Here is a 23327-nt window from a genome sequence, read left to right as displayed (position 1 = left end):
GCAGGCTACTCAATCAGGTGGCTAGGTAGGCTAAACATGGTCCGCGGTTCTTACACCGGCTGCGACCGTAAAATGAAAAGCTGGAACCCCGACCGTTTTCACCGACTGCCACTGTCTAAACCAGCCATATTCCGGGAATGACTAATAGCATTAGAAGTGGACGAAACTGACATATAAACCCTGAGGGATCGCTACTACCGTGTGTGGAGGGAGCATTTCGAGGATGATGGCTACAAGAAGAGCAAGGGAGATGGAACACCAAAACGAAACCATCTAAAGAGGAATGCTGTGCCAAAAAGGCGCATGGCTATGGAGGTATGTTTGAAGAGAGAGAAACATGTGTAAATGTGTCTGGCTCATGAATCTTGACTGTCTGTGAATCTGTGAAACTGGTTGCAACACCGCGCGTCTTTGCCAGCAAGCACTCTGTTTTGGGAAGGCATAGCCAACAGGTGCAGTAAATGTAGCCCACTACAGGAGATAAATACACGGTCAAAACAAACTAGCGCGGGATGGCAAGTGAAATTGTGAAATTGTGCGACCTGAGGCATTCGATGTGGTTGATGTCAAGCATGCTAGAGTAGTTTCAGTGAAGTAAGTAGACTCTAATGACGAGGGCGCGCGAGGTCAGATGGACCATTACGCAACGGAGGAGGGCTGGAGGAATTTTATAAAGTCGTACTAGAAGTGCTCTTACAGATGTAAGTACACCACCAGTGGTGTGTTATTACAAAGTTGACTCCATGTTATATTATACCGTGTTGCAATTACTTTGTAAGAGTAGTCTGCCTACCTGTACTCTCCATGCAACTCTTCAAATCTGCTGCCTGCACACACGGTAGTAGCGATCCCTCCGGGTTTTTACGTCAGTTTCGTCCACTTCTAATGCTATTAGCCATTCCCGGAATATGGCTGGTTTAGACAGTGGCAGTCGGTGAAAACGGTCGGGGTTCCAGCTTTTCATTTTACGGTCGCAGCCGGTGTAACCGCGGACCATGTTTAGCCTACCTAGCCACCTGACTGAGTAGCCTGCATCCGGGTCAGAGAGTTGCAACAGTGAGACACCTCTGAAAACACTGGCCAGTGAAAGACTGTGTGGTCCGATGACCTGTGCCTCGGTTTGATTGACGAGACCTTTGTGATGAAGTGTGTAGCGTTGTTGAAGTTGTTTATAGCGGGGAAACATCAGAAAATAATAGGCTTATAATTGGCCCCGCCGTGATGCATTGGCTGCGTTTTTCACCAAAAAGCCTAAAATTAGCTAACTCCATAACGGCGCGGCATTGCCCGGAATGTCTCATCATTAGATACATTATGTGGCATGGGAAAGCGATGGTGAAACTTTCATTTTACGCCGGAACTATCCTTTAAAAGAGGGAATATGTTGCTAAGCTAGTGAAAGTCAATGGAGCCGTGTAGCATTGTAGCATGCTACACGGCTCCATTGACTTTCACTAGCTTAGCGACATGCTCCCTCTTTTAACCTGTCTTAAAGCAAGGCAACGGCTTACATGAAAAATAAGACACTTTACCACCTTTATAAACCCCAGCCAACGATTTTAACTGTATTAAGCCCCAAAATAGTGGCATACCCCTTTAAGCAGGTGTGAGTTCCCGACGGTCACGAGAGAAGACATTGAAGAAACGGCGTGATGGTGGTGAGGTATAATTATTATGGGAGTGCCTTCTTACTGACATTTGATTTTCAAAAATATTTTGGCAGCCCTGAATGGCCGAATATCTACATTCACTCTAAGTAGAGTCTTAATGGTTTGATTATGTGCACTACAGTGACTGTTTGGACGGGAGGGTTGTGGAGGATTTTTCTTTTTTCCTTTTTCATCTCCTTCGTAGACAGGACAGTTGGGAAATGCTTCCTAATGTTGGACTGATCTTTCTAAAGCTGGGCATACACTGCGATATTTTCACTCGTGGGTCTTAAGCTTCTGCTCAAACTGCACGATGGAATTTCACTGTTTAAAAGTTTACAGCTCACGACTCACGTCCTCACACTACACGAGCCGACAGTCGGATGCGACCGAAATGCTTCCACCGTACGACGCGACAGGCATGTTTCCCCGGTCTGGAGAGGAGGGAACATGCGCACCTGAGGTGGAGAGGAGGTCGCGCTCAACAGCGAATCGCACGGCCCTATTAATTTGTGCATGTGAAGTGTCAAATCGGGTCGTATCACTGCTTTAACTCTGCGATTTACGCACGAGCCACGACCAGAATTTCAAACGGTTTTGATTTTCTTGCGACCCTGCGATTGCACGATCGTAAGGCGAAATCGCTTGTCGTTACCCCATGTACACTGCACGATGCGAGACTCACAATTGACCTGCGATTGAGCAAGAAATCGGCCCGACTCTCAAAAAGTCGTGCGAGTGCCAAATCGGGGCAAAATCGGGGCAAAAGTCGCACAGTGTCAGCCCAGCTTAAGGATTGGAGGCTTACCGTTTTGCTTCACTTGTCCCATTTACTCTAAGATTGTCTTTTGTATTGGGTGGGGCTTGTTCTTGGGGCATGGCTCAGCATTTGGGGCTGGTGTCATATAGGGTGACCAGATTTGGATTTGTAAAAAGGAGGACACTTTTTTTTTTGGGGGGGGGGGTGTATCTGTGTATCTACAGGTATGAAAGTATATATGGGTATGAGGTATGATAGTAGGCCTATAAAGTATCAACGCATCCAAAATGGTCATTTGTTTAAAAGCCACTCGAACTTTTTGGCATGCACATTCATTTGTCTACCATAAATGACAATTAAAATCTCTTCAGTTACCCCTATAGGCCTATCACATAATTTGTGTGATCATATGATGCAGAGTGTGCCTTTGTTACAATCCTAGATAGTAGGCCTAACACCTATATTGGAGTAGCTTAACAGCATAACAATGCAGCTCAATTTCATAGGCCTATTCTAATTTCTGCATTAGGTTTTTAAAAATAGATTCACCATCATGTAGGCCCATCTCAGCCATTCCCCACAAAGATGAACAGCATTAGGCTATAACGTTGGAAACTAAATATAAAAACACAACATTTGTGGTTTTCAACTGAATTGATAATGAAGTTCTATTAGGCTACATTTTAGGCTTAATATGTTTATAAGACACCTCACAATTTACCCCTCTTCTGTCATCCATTAGGCCTATTTAGATAGGCTATTTGTAGTGGCATGCTGCTCAGAGATTAGCAATGGGCACTGCAGCCATTAAGAGAGGAACTGGAGTTTTACCTACCATTAATAAGATAGCCCATACAGCGTTATCAATAACTACAAAGGCAATAGACAGAAGAAGAAGCTGATGAAGAAGAAGCCTAATTTCTTAACTCAGGAATGAGTCCTTCTAGCTCTGAGAAATTGCTTTTGCAAATAACTTGGAAATGTCAGATCATGAAATAATTTTTAGGCTAAGTCTTGTGACAAGGTGTAACAAAACTTGTACCTCCTTAAATGATGGATTTGGTGGTGTTACTAGGCATACTCCTGTGTTAGATTACCTTCATACCTGGCTTCACACGCAGGATTTTTTTTCAACTCCACCGCGAACGTGCATTTGCGTTTCTATCGGCATTGCAGTCCGTCGAACCGGCGGACAGGTGCGCTTTCGCTTGTAAACATGGGGCGCACTGGCTAGTCCCCTAGGCTACTTCTTTCGGACACATGGTGCGAAGTGGCTAGATTTGATGAGAAGGGCGTGACTAATTTGTGAACGGTAGAGAGAAACCTGGAGTGGAGTCAAATGGAACGGAGTGAAAATTACAGTGCAGGTGAATTAGGTCTATATTTCAGGCAGTCCAACAAAATCCCGGACATTTCTGAAATTCCCCCCGGACATTTTTTTAGGTCTCAAAAGTAGGACATGCCCGGGGAAAGACGTCGTCTGGTCACCCTACAGCTTTAAATATTGTGTGTTTTTTGTTTTTTCTGTTAGGTGCTGTATTACCCCCCCTCGGTTTTACCTTCTTTATGTTTGGGTCCTCAGTGTCTCGCAGCAATTACCTAATAATATTTTACATATTATTTTATCATGTTAGTGCATTTACAATTGTTATTTGGTTATGAGTGATGTTAAAGTAATCACACTCAATGTCAAAGGCATCAACAATGTTGTTAAACGGCAGAAGATACTCTCCTTTTAAAAAAAAGAAAAATGCCAAATAGCCTTCGTCCAGGAAACCCACCTCTCTGAATTAGAGCATTTAAAATGACAAAGGATCTGGGTAGGTCAGGTAATCCATTCCTCATATAATTCCAAAAGTAGGGGGGTTGCTGTTCTCATACATTGTTCATTACCTTTCATCTTGGAGAAAAGCTTCTGACAAAGAGGGACGGTATGTGCTTATATCTGGCTATCTATATGGTGAACTTATTGTTCTAGGTTGTGTCTAAGCTCCTAATAATTACAAAGCATCCTTCCTACCAAAACTTCTTGCTGATTTGGCATCATTCTCTTCCCCATATATGCTCCTCGGCGGGGATCTGAATTGTGTGCTCTCAGAGTTGGACGTGTCTTCTCCTCGCCTTACATCTTCTTCAAAAAGTAATAGTCTGCGTGAATTTCTAAAAGATTTAGATTTATATGATGCATGGAGAGTACTTCACCCCCTCGATCGGGATTACACTTTCTTTTCTTGCCCTCATCAGGTTCATTTCAGGATTGATTACTTCTTTTCCTCAAGACAATTCCTGGGCAGAATACAAGATTGCAAGATTGGTACCGAATCTTTATCAGACCACGCACCTGTAGTTATAGTCATTTCCCCTCCCTACAAAGACCCCTCAACCTATCATTGGCGTCTGTCACCGGCCATGCTTAGCAGCAAACGCTTTGTAGATTTCATTACAGCGCAATATCAGTTCTTTTTTGCTGAAAATAAAGCACCAGAGACTAGCCCTTCAATGTTATGGGAAGCCGAAAAGGCCACCATACGTGGGGCAATTATATCTTATACCTCAGCACAAAAAATGGAGGCCTTAAAGAGACAATTAGAATTAGAAGAGGCTTCCAGAGATATCGAAACTCAATTTAAGCGCACACCAAACAGACACTTAGCAAAAAAAGTAGAGGCAGCTCGCTCAGCACTTAATCAAATATTAACCCAAAAAGCAGAAGCCCAAATATTTCATGCTAAGCATAGACTGTTTGAGACAGGCAACAAGCCAGGCCGTTTGCTTGCCCGTCTGGCCCGTGGAAGGGTGGAATTCAATATTATCTCCTCTCTTCTAGGTAAACATGGAACTAGACATTTTAAGTCAACAGAATTGAACAAACTCATGAAGTCGTTTTATGAGGAGCTTTATAGCTCAGATTGTGTTGCCTCATTGGAAAATAGACGACAATTCCTTGATAAGATACATTTCCCATCCCTATCGGAAGATCAAAAAGATATGTTATGTAGGCCTATTACTGAGGAGGAGGTATCATACACTATCAAAACACTCCAAAGAGGGAAGGCACCTGTTCCAGACGGCTTTGGCCCAGACTTTTATAAAACATTCATTCTTCATTCCAAAATAAACAAAAAACACTAGCTATATCATTGGATGCCAACAAGGCGTACGACTGAGTTGAATGGCCTTATTTGTTTGACATTATGGAAAGGTTTGGCCTTGGTGGGATTTTAAAAAAAAATAGACCCAAACTATATATCAGGCACCCAGAGCCATCGTCGTAACCAATGGGCGACGCTCTGAATCCTTTCCAGTGGCTAGGGGAGTCCGCCAAGGGTGCCCTCTTAGCCCTCTTCTTTTTGCCTTGGCCCTAGAGCAGGGGTGTCAAACTCATTTTGGTCCGGGGGCCGCATACAACCCATGTGGACCTCTAGCGGGCCGCATTAGTAACATCATCGCAAAAAAAAAATTAGTGTTCAGTACTATCACGTTTTAAGTGTGTTGAATATGTAGAAAGCAATGCAATACTGCTAATCCTATGCAAAATTTCCTTGAGTTCATTCATTCATTGCCAACCGTCAATTAATTAAATATGGGACAGTTCATTTTGGCAGGGGGTCTGGGGGTTTTCCCCCGAAAATTTTGTATTTCTTATATGTAATTTCCTGCATTTTCACGCATTGTAACATTCCGTTTCCAGTTTGAGCTTAATAGGAACCAATACAAATCCAATTATATTTATTATTTAATTACAACCACAATACCAATACAATACGAATAAGAAGTATTAACATTTTATCTCTATATATGAGGTCTGTAATATATGAGCTTTATCAAATGCCTGTTACAGTACAAATTCACTATTTATAATAGAAGTTTGATGTGCACTTTACTACATATATACAGTGTAACTCGATTTTGCCCCGAGGGCCGTAATTGCGCATTTCGGTTATTTCATTTAAAAAAAAAAAAATAATAATAATTTTTTTTTTACCTCCGGGCCGGATGGAACCCTCTGGCAGGACGGATGCGGCCCAGCGGGCCGTATGTTTGACACCCCTGCCCTAGAGCCTCTTGCAGAGGCCATACATTTACATACTGAAATAAAAGGAGTATATTTGGGAGGCATAGAACACAAAATTGCCCTCTATGCAGACGACATACTTTTGTTTGTTTCATCTCCAGCGTTATCCATCCCTGCAATTATGAATACTTTTAGTGAGTTCAGTTTCGTGTCAGGTTATAAAATTAACTTTAACAAGTCTGAGGCTATGCCATTAGGTTGCATGACTAAATCTGATGTCCCAAACAACTTTCCTTTTAAATGGTCAAATTTGGGTTTCACATATCTTGGAATTAGAATCTCACCAACTCTTTTGGATCTCTGGAAGCTTAATTTTGCACCTATACTACCTATAGTGCAGTCAAAAAAGACCTGGAACGCTGGCATAACCTCCCTCTATCTATGTTTGGACGAATTAGTCTCATCAAAATGAATGTACTCCCTCGGTTACTTTATCCTTTGCAGATGCTCCCCCTGTACCTAACAAAAAAGACTAATAAGGATTTAGAGAGGGCAGTGTCCAAATTTATTTGGCATGGGAAAAAAACCCAGATTACGTCTTAAGGTATTTCAGCATTCTACAGACATTGGTGGGCGTGCATTACCCAATTTATTTTTTTAATTAAACTGGGCCTGTCATGCTTGCCACCTTTGGTCCTGGTTACATGCCTTTAAAGATGGTGAGTCTTGTGTTGATTCTTGGGCTTGCTATCCATTTTCGCCTTGGAGTCTGGTTATGTGTAATCCAAATAATATTAACCCTGATGTTAAACACAACCCTTTAATTTATAATAGCATTAAAGTTTGGCGTGATATTGCAAAACACTTTGGGATACATGGAAAATCTTTACTGGCCCCCATCACTCAGAATCCTGATTTTCCGCCAGGTAACAACTCCTCTGTTTTCATGTCATGGCGAGATAAGCATATAATTTTCCTTGGTCATTTGTTTAAAGACAATATTCTTAGGTCATTTCAGGACCTTCAGGATACCTTTCATATTGCTAGGTCTAATTTCTTTCCTTGCCAAACTTTCCTCCTACAATTTCTCTCTCCCATAATCCAGAAAATGTCCTTCTTAACCGTAAAGACCTCAAAGGGTTCATTTCAGGTTTTTATTACCTACTGCTTTCCTGTAGCACATATGAGCTACCCAACATCTCTAAAAATGGGAGGGTGATTTAGGGACTGAATTTATTGAAGATGACTGGCAGGAGGCCATTGCTGCCATCAGGTCAGTGGCTACCAGTAATAGACTAAGGGAAACTCAGTATAAAATACTGCACAGGTTACACATCACCCCTGTCATATTACACAAAATAGATCGCTCAATTTCCCCCCTCTGCACCAAGTGCACCGCTGAAAGAGGGACCTATTTTCACTATTTCTGGGATTGTAAGAATATATCAAGATTCTGGACCCAAGTGGCCAAAATAATTAGTGAAGTTATTGAAGTCGAGGTAAAAAAAAGACCCTAGCGTCTCTAAGGTACTACAGCTTCCAGCACCAAGATACACATTACTTGAGAAACTCCTCATCTCTGCACGTAAATGCATATTATTAAACTGGATTAAAGAACGCCCACCTACAGTCATTTTCAGTATTTTGCCACACGAAAGACTGATGGCTCTGGCCAATGGGAAAGAAAGTCTGTTTAACAAAATATGGTCCCCCTTTATAGACTATCTTCCAGAAGATCTGAGTTCTATTCTCTTGAGAGGGGAGTTGAGTGAGTTCTGGTCACAGACCAGGCCTAGATCTCCCTCATAACCTGACCATGAGATGCCTGGTCATGTTGTGAAAACAATGTGCTCCTGTGTTGTTGCTGTGGACAAACCTTGTTTTCTTTTCTTTTTCCTTCTTTAATTTATTTTTCATTTATGTCTCTTTATCTGTGGTTGCTCTTTTTGGTGTTGTTTATTTCTTATTTTATTATGCTGTTTATTATTTATTTATGTACTTGTATTTTTGTGTGCGCCTGTCGATTGGGTGGGTTAAGTCCAGCTCTTGGAGAGGCTCAAAGGGGGCACTAGAGCACTAGAGAGATATCCCAGGGGGGTCTGTCGTAGCACCGGGCGTCAGCACAGCATGTCAGTAGAGTTGAGGAACACACACACGCACACATGCGCGCGCGTGCGCACACACACACACACACACACACACAAACACACACACACAGTCATCCAAGCCCTACACACACACACACACACACACACACACACACACACACACACACACACACACACACACACACACACACACACACACACACACACACACACACACACAAGCCCTACCTCATAGCAGTATGAAAACACACACACACAGTTTCACACACACACACACACACACACACACACACACACACACACACACACACACACACACACACACACACACACACACACACACACACACACACACACAGTCATCCAAGCCCTACACACACACAGACACATCCAAGCCCTACCTCATAGCAGTAGATTTGAGGATGACACACACACACACACACACACGCACACACACACACACACACGCACACACACCTGTGCACACACGCACATCTGTTTTTAGCATAAACTGTATGTATGTTACTGCTGCAACACATGAATTTCCCCATTGTGGGATAATAAAGGGCATACTTACTTACTTACTTACTTACTTACTTACACACGCACACACAGACTCTAAGATCTACATCATGGTAGTAGATTTGAGGAATACACAGACACACACTCCTAGCCTATCTCATAGCTCTGCCACGCCGCACCCCACCCCAAACACACACACACACACACACACACACACACACACACACACACACACACACACAAAACACACACACACACAAACACAGTCAGCCAAGCCCTATAACATGGCAGTAGCACTGATGAAGACACACACACTCACACGCACACAGAGTCATCCAAGCCCTACCGCTTGACAGTAGAGCTGAGGAGGACACATAGTTGAAACCAGTGTTAATTTCGTCAACCAGGACGATGACGAAAATATTTCGTCAACGCCCCTTTTTCCCGTGACGATGACGAGACGATGACGCATAAAAATTGCTTCCAGAACATAAAAATATGACGAAAATAAAAAATTATTTTCGTTAAGGAGACTAAGACGAGACGAAATTTACAAGCCATGGACGAATGGACATTATTAAAAATGTTATTGTTTAAAATTCATTTGTAATTGTTATCGTTTCTTGAACTTCATAGAAGATTATGCGCTGTTGCCCTGTTTGTCTCTGCTGGCAATCCTGGCGCTGGTGCGGCTCAATCAGTAGTAGCCTAGTTCAGTGAGTCCTGTTCAGTTTAGACCCTAACATGTTTCCCAGAAAGAGAAAAAGAAAGAGTCGACGTTGAGGCAAGTGTTAATTTTGAAACATGTTCAACCCTTTTGTCCATAACGAAGACATGTGTGTTTGTGCAGTCATGATAATAGTGCTACCGTCACTCGCGCCAATCTTCCTCTGATGCAGTCATTTTAAAACTCCTCGAGCTTCCTCTATTCTCCTTTCCACTTACACGTACGCATACACCGACGTCCGTTGTCCGTTCTTTTGTAATGTTTGCTATATTGGTTGTTTAACCGTATGAATAGGCAGTTTGCAAGCAAATCATGAAGATCGGATTCATGCATTTATTTAGATCAGACACACCGGTAGACGTTTAAGAGATGCGCGCGCCACAGGGGAAAAGTTGTTTAAGTAGTCTAAACAGAGGCACGGCTACTGTAGTTTTGATAAGAATCCATGTGTGGGCGATCAGGGTTTAAAGTGCGGAGAATAGAAATTTGTTCCCATCGAGGGCAACGCTGAAAGACCCAAGGCAGCCGACATCCCTTCATGCGATGCGTATAGCGTCTCCCAGACATCCCACGTTCTAAAAACTCATTGCTTAAACTTGGAGATGCTTATCGACCCTCGACATCCCGACAAACAAAACAGAATTAGTGTTCAACCATTGTTTGTCAATGTCCTTTCTGTCGTCCAGTCTGCATAGAACAACTGCCTACATTTCCCCCAGGACGTTTACAGGGCGTCCTACGAAGTGCGCGTTATCTATTTGAAGTATTCCAGGAATGACGCACGAGCCATTATCTTTCTCTGCCCCGCATTGCCAATCGAAATAACGCGAACTTGCATAGTCTAAAATCAGGAATATTTTATCTGACTCGCGGCCATCGGGGAGCCACTATCAAATATCAGAGAAACTTCTTGGACTTCATTGGGATGTCTGGTCTTCCCACTGCCTGCAATCTGCAGGCTATGAGCAACCGTATCTCACTCATTTCGTGAAGTATAGGGCTCCTATGAGTCACGCGGTCAGGTGAAGAAGAGCTTGTAGGCCTAGCCTACGTGATCAAATTCAAAAGCAAATAATACGCAGCAGCTTCTAATGCGAGAGAGAGAGAGAGAGAGAGAGAGAGAGAGAGAGAGAGAGAGAGAGAGAGAGAGAGAGAGAGAGAGAGAGCGCAACCTGCACCTGGAAGTGTGTGTGTGTCTAATGCTCCTTTGCTCTATGCTGTTGAAATTACTTTTACAGGGCTGATTTGGGTTTTGCTGGAAAATAAGCTAGTAACAATGTGAATATTTGCTGCACTAGGCTATCTAGTAATAATTTGTGTAATAATTTGACTAAAATGACGAAAATGTGAAATGATGACTAAAATGACTAAAATGACGAAAATTTGACTAAGACTAAAATTAATTTTCGTCATTTAGACGAAGACTACGACTAAATTTTGAAGGCAATGACTAAATTTGACTAAGACTAAAATTGATTTTCGTCATTGTGACTAAGACTAAGACTAAATTTAAAAAAGCTGACGAAATTAACACTGGTGCCAACACACACACACACACACACACACACACACACACACACACACACACACACACACACACACACACACACACACACACACACACACACACACACACACACACACACCTGAAATGCACTCTCGCTGACATGCAGGATCCGCCTGCCTCACACACAGACACACACTGGACAGAATAGTTTCTGAGTCTGACTAAACGTACTCATATTTTTATCTTTGTTTCTGTTTCCAGGAGGTGTTCCCCACATCTCGAACATGAGGATTGTGCTGCTGGGGAACAAAGCTGCAGGGAGGAGTTCATGTGGAAACACCATCCTGGGCAGACAGGAGTTCCAGACTGCAGGAAGAACAGCTGAGTGTGTGAAGAGAGAAGGAGAAACAGCAGGCAGACACATCACTGTAGTGGAGGCTCCAGGATGGTGGGCAAACTACACTGTAGAGGAAACTCCTGAACGTGATAAACGAGAGATTGTCCTCAGTGTGTCTCTGTGTCCTCCAGGACCCCATGCTCTACTCCTGGTCATTGATGTGAGTGAGTCATTCATAGAGGAAGACAGAACAGCAGTACAGGGACACCTGGAGCTCCTGGGTGAGAGAGTCTGGAGCCACACTATAGTGTTGTTCACCTGGGGGGAGTGGCTGGGAAACAAAAGCATTAAGCAGCACATTGAGAGCGAGGGAGAGGCTCTGCAGTGGGTTGTAGAGAAATGTGGGAACAGGTACCATGTTTTAGACAATAGGAAGAGTGATGGTGGCCAGGTGACAGAGCTACTGGAGAAGATAGAAGAGATGGTGACGGAGAACAGAGGTCTTCACTTTGGCTTTGATAACAACATGCTGATTACACTGATGGAAAAGAAGAAGGAAGAAAAGGGAAGAGCAGAGCAGAGGATGGTGAAGGTGCAGAAACAGAGAGCGACTCTCAGATCATTATCAGGTGAGAAATGTGCTGCTGATGAATCTTTATGGGACACGTTCATTTCACAGCTATTCTCAATTACACACACACACACACACACACACACACACACACACACACACACACACACACACACACACACACACACACACACACACACACACACACACACACACACACACACACACAGTCACACCCCCACCCCCACACAGCATGACAGTCGAGCTGAGGAATACACACACACACACACACACACACACACACGCACACACACACACACACACACACACACACACACACGCACACACGCACACACACACACACACAGTCACCCAAGCACCCCCCCCCCCAAACACACACACTGAATCCACACACACACACACACACACACACACACACACACACACATCCGAAATGCACTCTCACTCACATGCAGGATCCGCCCCACACACAAAAACACACTAGACTGAATAGTTGATAAGTCTGAATAAGCATATTATTATTTTTGAGAATATCTTTATTTCTGTTTCCAGGAGGTGTTCCCCACATCTCAGACATGAGGATTGTGCTGCTGGGATACAGAGTTGCAGGGAAGAGTTCATGTGGAAACACCATCCTGGGCAGACAGGAGTTCCAGACTGCAGGAAGAACAGCTGAGTGTGTGAAGAGAGAAGGGAAAACAGCAGGCAGACACATCACTGTAGTGGAGGCACCAGGATGGTATTTCAACGTCACTGCAGAGACAACTCCTGAACGTGATAAACAAGAGATTGTCCTCAGTGTGTCTCTGTGTCCTCCAGGACCCCATGCTCTACTCCTGGTCATTAATGTGAGTAAGACATTCGTAGAGATATACAGAAGAGCAGTGCAGGAACACCTGGAGCTCCTGGGTGAGAGAGTCTGGAACCACACTATAGCGCTGTTCACCAGAGGGGAGTGGCTGGGAGACACAAGCATTGAGCAGCACATTGAGAGTGGAGGAGAGGCTCTGCAGTGGGTTGTAGAGAAATGTGGCAACAGGTACCATGTTTTAGACAACAAGAAGAGTGATGGTGGCCAGGTGACAGAGCTGCTGTGGAAGATAGAAGAGATGATGACGGTGAACAATGGTCATCACTTTGGCTTTGATAACAACATGCTGATTAAACTGAAGGAGAAGAAGAAGAAAGAAAAGAGAAGAGCAGAGCAGAGGAAGATGAAGGTGCAGAAACAGAGAGAGACTCTCACATCATCAGCAGGTGAGAAATGTGCTGCTGCTGAATCTTTATGGGACACGTTCATTTCCATTTCACAGCTACTCTCTATTATACTAACCACCCCCCTTCTCTCTCACTCACACACACATACACACACACACTCTCTCTCTCTCTTTATATACCTCTCTCTCTCTCTCTCTCTCTCTCACACACACACTCACACACGCACACACACACACACACACGTAGTCACACACAAACACACACATTCACCTGTGGAGAAACGCACACGCAAAACGCACGCCCCCACACACACACACACACACACACACACACACACACACACACACACACACACACACACACACACACACACACACACACACACACACACACACACACACACACACACACACACACACACACACACAAAACAAACACATACACACACACAGTCAGCCAAGCCCCATAACATGGCAGTAGCTCTGATGAAGACACACACACTCACACAGAGTCATCCAAGCCCTACCGCTTGACAGTAGAGCTGAGGAGGACACATAGTTGAAACACACACACACACACACACCTGAAATGCACTCTCGCTGACATGCAGGATCCGCCCGCCCCACACAGACACACTAGACAGAATAGTTTCCGAGTCTGACTAAACATATTCATATTTTTATCTTTGTTTCTGTTTCCAGGAGGTGTTCCCCACATCTCGAACATGAGGATTGTGCTGCTGGGGAACAAAGCTGCAGGGAGGAGTTCATGTGGAAACACCATCCTGGGCAGACAGGAGTTCCAGACTGCAGGAAGAACAGCTGAGTGTGTGAAGAGAGAAGGAGAAACAGCAGGCAGACACATTACTGTAGTGGAGGCTCTAGGATGGTGGGCAAACTTCACTGTAGAGCAAACTCCTGAACGTGATAAAGAAGAGATTATCCTCAGTGTGTCTCTGTGTCCTCCAGGACCCCATGCTCTACTCCTGGTCATTGATGTGAGTGAGTCATTCACAGAGGAAGACAGAACAGCAGTACAGGGTCACCTGGAGCTCCTGGGTGAGAGAGTCTGGAGCCACACTATAGTGCTGTTCAGCTGTGGGGACTGGCTGGGAGACACAAGCATTGAGCAGCACATTGAGAGTGGAGGAGAGGCTCTGCAGTGGGTTGTAGAGAAATGTGGCAACAGGTACCATGTTTTAGACAACAAGAAGAGTGATGGTGGCCAGGTGACAGAGCTGCTGGAGAAGATAGAAGAGATGGTGATGGTGATAGTGAACAGTATTGAGCAGAGTTTTGACCGCCCCAATTGTGAGTGAACATTCTTAAATCTCTCTTTTCTCTTATTCCTCTTCGCTCCGAGTGGAGCATAGGGCTTCTACTAAATGCCTCCAGACAACACGATCCTGGCTTTCCCTCTTGGCTTCATTCCAGGTGGTGTTTATTTACCGGAGTTCATCTCTGGTGGTTCTTCGCCATGAGTCTTTGGGCCTTCCTCTGCGTCTTGTACCTTGAGGGTTCCAGTCGAGCGCATGTCTTGTGGTGTTTGACTCTGGCTTCCTTAGGGTGTGTCCAATCCATTTCCATTTCCTTCTTTTGATGGTTACTTCCAGTTCTTCATGTTCAGTACGTCTCCAGAGCTCGTTGTTGGTTATTTTTTTATGCCACATAGATATCTTAGCTTCTTGTTGATGAATGGTTGTAGTTTAGCCAATATACCCTTGTTTATTTTCAATGTTTCGCAGCCATACAAAAGAACGGTTTTGACGCTGTAATTAAAAATCCTTAGTTTGGTCTTTAAAGAAATGGCTCTACTTCTCCAAACTTTGCTTAGGGTGGAAAACATTTGTTGCATGCTTCTCTTTCGGGCCATCACATCTTCCTCTGTTCCTCCAGATTCTGTAAATATGCTGCCAATGTAGCGGAACTGGTCTACTCTCTCATTGGTTTCTTCTCCACATTTGAGTTCGTTGGTATTTGCGGGGGTCTTAACTCACATTTCTTTTGTTTTGTCCACATTTATATTAAGGCCTACTCTCTCTGTGTGTCTCTTCAAGGTGTCTACTTTCTGTCTCATATGCATTATTTTGTGGCTTAGCAAGCACAGGTCGTCTGCAAATTCTATGTCCTCTAACTGTCTGGTTAGTGTCCACTGGATTCCTGTCTTCTCTCTTCCATAAGATTCACGTGTTACCCAGTCCAACAGGACGAGAAACAGTAGGGGCCTTATCAGGCTGCCTTGTTTTACTCCAGTTTTTATTTCAAAGCTTTGTGTTGTTGTTCCATCATGTATGACACTGGCTTCAAAATCATCATACATCACTTTGATCATCCTGACCATTTTGCCTGGCACCCCATAATGTCTCAGGAGATGCCAGAGTGTGGCCTGATCCACTGAATCAAAGGCTTTTTTAAAGTTCACATATGTCATGTAGAGTCCGGAATTCCACTCAAGAGACTGTTCAATTATTATTCTCAGTGTTGCTATTTGGTCACAGCATGATCTTTCTGCTCGAAAACCGTCTTGCTCGTCTCTTAACTTAAGGTCTAGTTTTGGTTTCAGTCTTTCTAGTATTACTCTTGTCATGACTTTGTTTGCGATAACTAGTAGCATAATTCCTCTCCAGTTCTTGCAGTGGCTGAGGTCTCCCTTTTTTTTGGGAAATTTGCTAGCAGACCTTTGTTCCACTCTTTGGGAATTGTTTCTGTGTCCCAAATTTTGAGCAGAAGGGAGTGGAGAGCATTTACTGTCACTTATCCTCCAGCTTTCAGCGCTTCAGGTGGTATGTTGTCTGCTCCAGCAGCTTTTCCATTTTTGAGCTTCCTCAATGCATCACAAATTTCTTTCTTTGTGATGGGTCCTGTCATTATGTCAAGGTCTGTTGCTGCTGGTAATAGCTCTGGGGTGTCTTCAGGAAAGGGTCTGTTGAGAATTTCTTAAAAATGTTCTCTCCATCTATTTAGCTGTTCCTCTGCTTTGCTTATGAGTTTGCCATCTTTGTCTCTAACGGGCTCCTTCTTTTGGAGGTTTTTCTTTCCACTCATGCATCTTGTTATGTCATATAGTTTTCTTGCAGCTGCTGCTTCAAGCTCACTTGCCATTTCCTCCATACAAGATACAAGATACAAGATACAAGATATTTTATTTGTCATGTGTATATATATGAAACATATATATACAATGAAAAGCTTCCCTGCTCTGGGAGTCCCAAAAAAAGGTTAAAAAGAATGTTAAAAAAAAAAAAATATATATATATATATGTATTTAAAAAGTTGAAAAATGGCAGCTTGGAGAGAGGGGAGATGTGATGAGTGGATTTCTTCCTATGTTGGTGATTTTGTATTCAACAGTCTGATACATTGAGGGAAGAAGCTGTCCCTGAGTCGGCTGGTGTGAGCACGTAAGCACCTGTATCTCCGGGCAGATGGTAGAAGGGTGAAGTGTGTGTAGCTGGGGTGGTATGGATCAGCTATGATTCGTTTGGCCCTCCTCAGACACCGCTGGTTGTAAAGATCCTGGATGTTAGGTAGATCTGATTGGATTGTCCTTTGAGCAGATTTGATGACTCGTTGGAGGTCTCTCCTATCTTGGGCAGTGGTGTTACCATACCAGGCTGTGAAATTACCAGTTAAAATGCTTTCTATTGTACAGCGATAGAAGTTGGCCAGTATCCTACTCTCCATTCCATATCTGTGCAGCCGTCTCAGAAAAAACAGTCGCTGTCTAGCTGTCTTAGTGATGCAATTGATGTGATGAGACCAGCTGAGATCCTCCTTGATGTTGACTCCTAGGAATTTATAGCTCTTAACCCTCTCCACTGCAGTATCAGCGATGTAAATTGGCTGGTGTGGCTGGTGTTGTATCCTCCGGAAATCCACAATCAACTTCTTTCTTTGTGATGGGTCCCATTTGGTCTCTCTTGTCCTTCCTGCAGCTCTTCTTGATCTATCTGTCCTTCTTGTTGTACTTTTCCATTTCCAGTAGGGGTGGGCGGTATGGCCAAACATTTTAGTCACGGTATATATCACGGTATATATCACGGTATTTTAAATTTGTGTAAAATTGAAGCATTCTATTGCAAAATGTCCAAAATGCCTTTTTTTTTTTTACTTTTGCATTTGCATTTTTTTTTTACATTTGCATTTTTGGAATGTGTGTGAATTCTTGCCATTCAAATATTTTGAAAACAATATGTAAAATGCATTATGCAATGCAATGCTACAATAACACTACTTGTCAATTTCACCAAGTCTAGAAGGGGTTAAACTAGGGAAAGGAGGGATGTCAAACTGAACATGGATTTTATCCAATAAATCGTTCATTGGACCCTTTTTTCTATTTCTGGAGTTGCTGAGGGTAATTTGGAAATGTGTGCCTGCATCTGTGATTATGCCAAGCCTAATGGTTAAGCTGTTATTGTTAAAGTTTAAAAAAAAACGAACTTTCAAATGAGGCAGCTAGCAATGCATTGTAGAACTAATGCATTTAAATGGCAGCTATCACTGCAGCAGCGGTTAGCGTGCTAGCGTTAGCGAAATCCCTAAATCACATTTTAAACAGTGAACAGTCATTTAAGTTACTCAGGATTGTACAGGTAGCTGTTAATACCTGCTGCATCTGCTTCTGGCGTACAGCTCACACCAACAATACATACGTTTCATACATTTGATAAAAAAATTAAAAAAGGAAAATAAGTCAGCTGTGCTCGGGTGCGTTGGTTACTGGGGCGGCAACAGCGCTGAGTGAAAGGTGCCGAATGCGCTGAATGCTTACTGACGAGTTGTTTGTGAGGCAGTTGAACTGTTTGGTGTTTGTTGGCTGCTGGCTGTAACCCCCTTCCAATGCAGCTGTGCTCGGGTGCGTTGGTTGCTGGGGTGGCAACAGTGTTGAGTGAAGTGCCGAATGCGCAAGCCGGTTGGGAGATAGGCTTGCTGTTCCCTGCAACTGCTGTCTGGGGGTTAGGTGTTCTTCCCCCAGTTTCTGTCCTTCCTCCGCAGCCAGAGCCAAAAGCTCCCTTTCTCCGCCTCCTCTGCCAGTTCCTTTGCTGCCTTCTTAAGCTTCCTTCCGGTGACTCCCACGTCCTTTAGGAGGCGTAGAGTCGACAACCCCATAAAGCCTCTGCATCCAACCTCCACTGGGTAGATGGTAGTCTTCCAACCCGCCTCTCGGCACTCAGCAGCCAGCTCAGAGTACTTGGCCTTTTTCCGCTCGAAGGCAGCCTCGATTCCTTCCTCACTTGGCACGGTGAGTTCAATGAGGGCCACTGCTCTTGCCTTTGTGGACCACGCCACTATGTCTGGGCGGAGAGATGTGGTGGTAATCTCTGTGGGAAACAGAAGCTTCCTGTCCAAGTTGACCTTCCTGCTCCAATCCTGGCCGGGACTGAAGGGCCTTGATGTTTCTCTTTGCCTGATGCTTCTGATCCCTCCTTCCGCGACAAAGATGGTGGGGTCCTCTGTCGGCGATGGTATTCTGCTATCCTGTCTGCGCTCCTCCAGTACTTCGGCTAGCTTTCTCAAGACTTGGTCGTGGCGTCATCTGTAGCGGCCTTGTGATAGCGCGATTTTGCAGCCTGACAAGATATGCTGGAGGCTTGCATTGGGAGCATTGCAGAGTGCGCAACATTCCTCATTTCCAAACCACTGGTGGAGGTTCCGAGGACAGGGGAGCGTGTCATAGGTTGAGCTTATAAGGAAGCTGAGTCTTGCCTGTGGGATCTTCCACATGTCTGACCAACTGATGTTCCTCCCAGGTTGTCCAGCTTCCCTGCCGTCCCTGAGACACAGCCTTGATCTTGTAGCGGTCTTCCTCCATCCTCGTCACCTCCGCCACTACCATTTCCTTCCTTTCCTTGCGGTGGGCCTTGGACCAGAATCTTGGTGCATCTCCCCATCCTAGGCCTGCTCTACCTACCTGCACTCTGCCCATGATTTCCTTGTGCTGCAGCCGGCTTACAGCTTGGTCGACCTCGGTCTGGGCGTTCCACTTGCGGCCAGTCAGGACCCTGGCGTTAGCCTTCCTGACTGACTCGTCTGTGGACTCCCGAAGCTCAAGGACCAACCTGGCTTTCTCTTGCATGTAGCCCAACTGTAGTGTACTAACACCCAGCCAGATATCATGAATGATATTACCTCAACTGGACACAGTAACATAGCCTACTGTTAGTAAAGCCGGGCATACACTGTGCGATATTTTCACTCGTGGGTCTTAAGCTTCTGCTCACACAGCACGATGGAATTTCACTGTTTAAAAGTTCACAACTCACGACTCACGTCCTCACACTACACGAGCCGACAGTCGGATGCGAGCGAAATGCTTCCACCGTACGACGCGACAGGCATGTTTCCCCGGTCTGCAGAGGAGGGAACATGCGCACCTGAGGTGGAGATGAGGTCGCGCTCAACAGCGAATCGCACGGCCCTATTAATTTGTGCATGTGAAGTGTCAAATCGGGTCGTAGCACTGATTTAACTGTGCGATTTACGCACGAGCCACGCCCAGAATTTCAAACCGTTTTGATTTTCTTGCGACACTGCGATTGCACGCTCGTGATTCGAAATCGCTTGTCGTTACCCCATGTACACTGCACGATGCGAGACTCACGATTGACCTGCGATTGAGCAGGAAATCGGCCCGACTCTCAAAAAATCGGGGGAAAAGTCGCACAGTGTAAGCCCAGCTTAAGGCTGGCGCAAATGTAAAGCAACCAGCGTTAGCACATAGATTTAGCACATTAGACACCAGCATTGACATGAATGACTAGGGCTGTTAGCTTCTAACTTGCTTTTCATACACCACTGTACATTCAATTGTGGAGACCAGAATCGAAATCACATACAGTTTAAAACAATAGTTCACTAGACTAACTATACATTTTACACTTAAAGCTTATTTAAATGAGATTGTGCTGCTGTTTTTCTACAACCACACATATTCTTTTGCTACAACTAAGAGAGACAGTCGGTGGATGTTCAAAAGGTTGTCTACTGCCATCTGCAGGACGCAATGCGCTATGGCGGGAGAGCCGTATGAACAAAATGTATACCTTGGTGAAAAAAATACCGCGCACGATAGTATACCGTCCATACCGTGCACCCCTAATTTCCAGCAGTTTCTGTAGTCTGGTTCTGATTTTGTTTTTTATTGATCGTCTTTCTTCCACCAGACTCCATGTGTGGTCTGACATCCATGGTCTCCTCCCCGTTTCTGGCTTTTCCAGGATTTCGTCGCATGTTGACAGGAACATGTCTTTGATATTTGTCCATTCCTTTTTCACATCTTCCTCTCCTTCAGTGTCTGATCCGTTGTACAGGACATCATATTTGTTTGCCAGTACAAGTTGGAACTGCTTCATTGTGTCTTTGTTTCTCAGCCTGTCAGTGTTGTATTTGATTCTGTCTTTCTTGGGTTTTTGCTGTACTGCTAGTTTGATTTTCACCTTTGACAGTACCAGATGATGGTCTGATCCTATATCCGCACTCCTCATTGCTCTTGGAGGTTCCCTTTCCATCTCCTACTGATCATGATGCGATCTATCTGGTTCTCCGTTTTACCATCTGGGGATCTCCATGTTGTTTTATGTATGTTTCTGTGTGGGAAGAGAGTTCCTCCGATGACAAGTCCATTTGTTGCACAGAAATCTACAAGCATTCTTAAATAATAAATCATAAATAATAAAAATATATACAAAAATGTTTTTCTGTGAAATATATAAATGTTTATCCAGAGAAAACAATTAAAAAGTTGTTTTATATCCCCTCTTCCTTGCAGTCAGTGCCATTGCTGAGATTACAAAGCCCTTTAAGCAGCTGAAAACTACAGAACACATGGTGGCAGGAAATGATGGAGATTGGAGTATGGATGGTGGTCGTCCCAAGTGTAAGTTTAACTTTTGCCATAATTGAAATGTATAAAATACTCTATGTACATTTACATGTGGGATGGAAATTGGTGATGTAGGTCTATTGATCATTATACAATAATCGTTTTGACTACATTATTCCTCTTCCAGTCAGTGAGGCCAATCCTGATGACTTCTCCAGAGGAGATTCTGCATATGGCTCTGCATCAGCACTCCAATCAGACGTGATGAAGCCCCTCAGGCAGCTCAGCATTGCCCCCAGTCAGAGCTTATAACATAACATAACATAACATAACATAACATAACATAACATAACATAACATAACATTCATCCTGAATGCTGCATATTTATATAGTATGTACCTTGCACTTGTGTTTGTCGTGATGTTTATACATACTGTATTTGTTCATGTCTTTAGGATTCAAAACGAAAGATCCATTTGTGGATATTTCCACAATAATGTTTGATGACACTGAAATCATTGGGCGTGGCTCCTATGGAGTAGTTTACAGAGGATCATACCAGGAAACTCCTGCTGCAGTGAAGGTCATACAAACAGGACACAATCCAACGTTGACAAATGAAGTACTTATTTCCTGGTAAGAGCTTTACTGTGTGGTTCACCCTGCAGATCCATTGATTGTTCATTCATTAGTTAGTATGTATACACAATATTCATATTATTAATGGTTATAATTGTATTTAACATTCATCAGGTCAGTCATATTTAGTAAGACAAGATACATCAGTAATTGTTCAGCAACTGATGTTTTATTGAAATCATAATTTAATTAGCAAAAACACCAATTTGCTTTCCAGGCGATTGTCCCATCCCAACATTGTGCGCGTGATGGCTGTGTCCAAAAGTGAGAGCCAGATCCTCATTGCTAATGAGTACATCCACGGTGCCAACCTGGAACAGGTCCTTCACACAGACACTCTGATTAAGGTATTTCACTAGCCTAGCAGAATGGCATATTGGCATTGAGTGGTGTTATGTAATCGGGCCGAGTCAGCAACAAGAGAACCTTTTCACCAGGCGTCCCTGGCTTATCCATTTCAATCCAACCAATCAGGTTGACTCATTTATTTCCTAAATGGTAGTGCAACCCGCGGAATGTCTCCGCTCGCATGAGACCCAATTCAGACCATTTTCTTAATTGAGACTTACTGTCCCCAAATCACACATTAGCCTTGGTCTCATTAGCCGCGCTTCAGCGGCCCGGGGCCGCCCGGGGCTCAGGAGAGTGGCCGGCTCGGAGCTGCCGGCCCCGGGCCATTTTTTGCCAGATCGGACTCATAGCCGACCCCAGGCACATTCAGGTACACGCCTTGTTTGTGAAACGTCAGTCGGGCACAGCCCACTTTCGCCCCAAATCACAGAAGGACAACAACAGAACAATGGAATGGCTTGCCTTTCAAGAACAGTTTTATTACATGGCAAAGTTGTCGATTCAGAAGCTGTACGGGACGCAGCGCATGTTAAGAAGACAAAGACGCATGAAAATACGAGCAGCTCGACAACTGAGAGTGAACAGAAGGAGACGTGCGAACATGCCCAGTTAATCCCCCCAATAGCGCACAGAAGCATGAGCCCCGGACATAGCGAGACATGAATGTGCAGGTAATTGAATAAGTTACCATGTGAAAGGAGACCAAATCTCGGAGACATAGCACCTTCATCAGTTGCTATAGAAAATTATGAGCCCCGGACATAGCGACACACCCCCTCGTTGCGGCGTGCCACCTGTCTATTCATGGTGAATGTGCAGGTAATTGAATAAGTTACCATGTGAAAAGAGACCAAATCCCGGAGACATAGCATCTTCATCAGCTGCTATAGAAAATGATGAGCCAGGGGAATAGCGACTATTTATTAAAGTAGCCACGGAAGTAGCGTAGCCTACAAGTCGTTCAATCTGCATAACATCGGTGTGTGTCCTGCAGGGAATTCTAAGTGTGCGCACTATGGCACATGTCTGCAAAACGTATGCCTATGGTTTAGTATGTCTGCAAAACATGAGACACTA

At 44.1% G+C, this 23327-nt stretch overlaps 1 protein-coding gene across 1 annotated transcript in view; it reads left to right on the top strand.

Moving 5' to 3' along the window:
* Nucleotides 1-22258, top strand: part of LOC134439941 (GTPase IMAP family member 8-like) — a 31156-nt gene extending 8898 nt beyond the window's left edge. The window contains exons 2-8 of the mRNA XM_063189868.1: nucleotides 11550-12254; nucleotides 12770-13474; nucleotides 14137-14745; nucleotides 21206-21313; nucleotides 21447-21557; nucleotides 21716-21896; nucleotides 22117-22258. Of these exons, the coding sequence (XP_063045938.1) occupies nucleotides 11550-12254; nucleotides 12770-13474; nucleotides 14137-14745; nucleotides 21206-21313; nucleotides 21447-21557; nucleotides 21716-21896; nucleotides 22117-22258 (2561 nt within the window). The remainder of the gene's footprint in view (nucleotides 1-11549; nucleotides 12255-12769; nucleotides 13475-14136; nucleotides 14746-21205; nucleotides 21314-21446; nucleotides 21558-21715; nucleotides 21897-22116) is intronic.
* The last annotated feature ends 1069 nt before the right edge of the window (nucleotides 22259-23327 follow it).

This window comes from Engraulis encrasicolus, chromosome 23, assembly GCF_034702125.1.
Source record: "Engraulis encrasicolus isolate BLACKSEA-1 chromosome 23, IST_EnEncr_1.0, whole genome shotgun sequence".
In the NCBI taxonomy this organism is placed as follows: Eukaryota; Metazoa; Chordata; class Actinopteri; order Clupeiformes; family Engraulidae; genus Engraulis; species Engraulis encrasicolus.
This window is presented reverse-complemented; position numbering and strand designations above follow the sequence as displayed.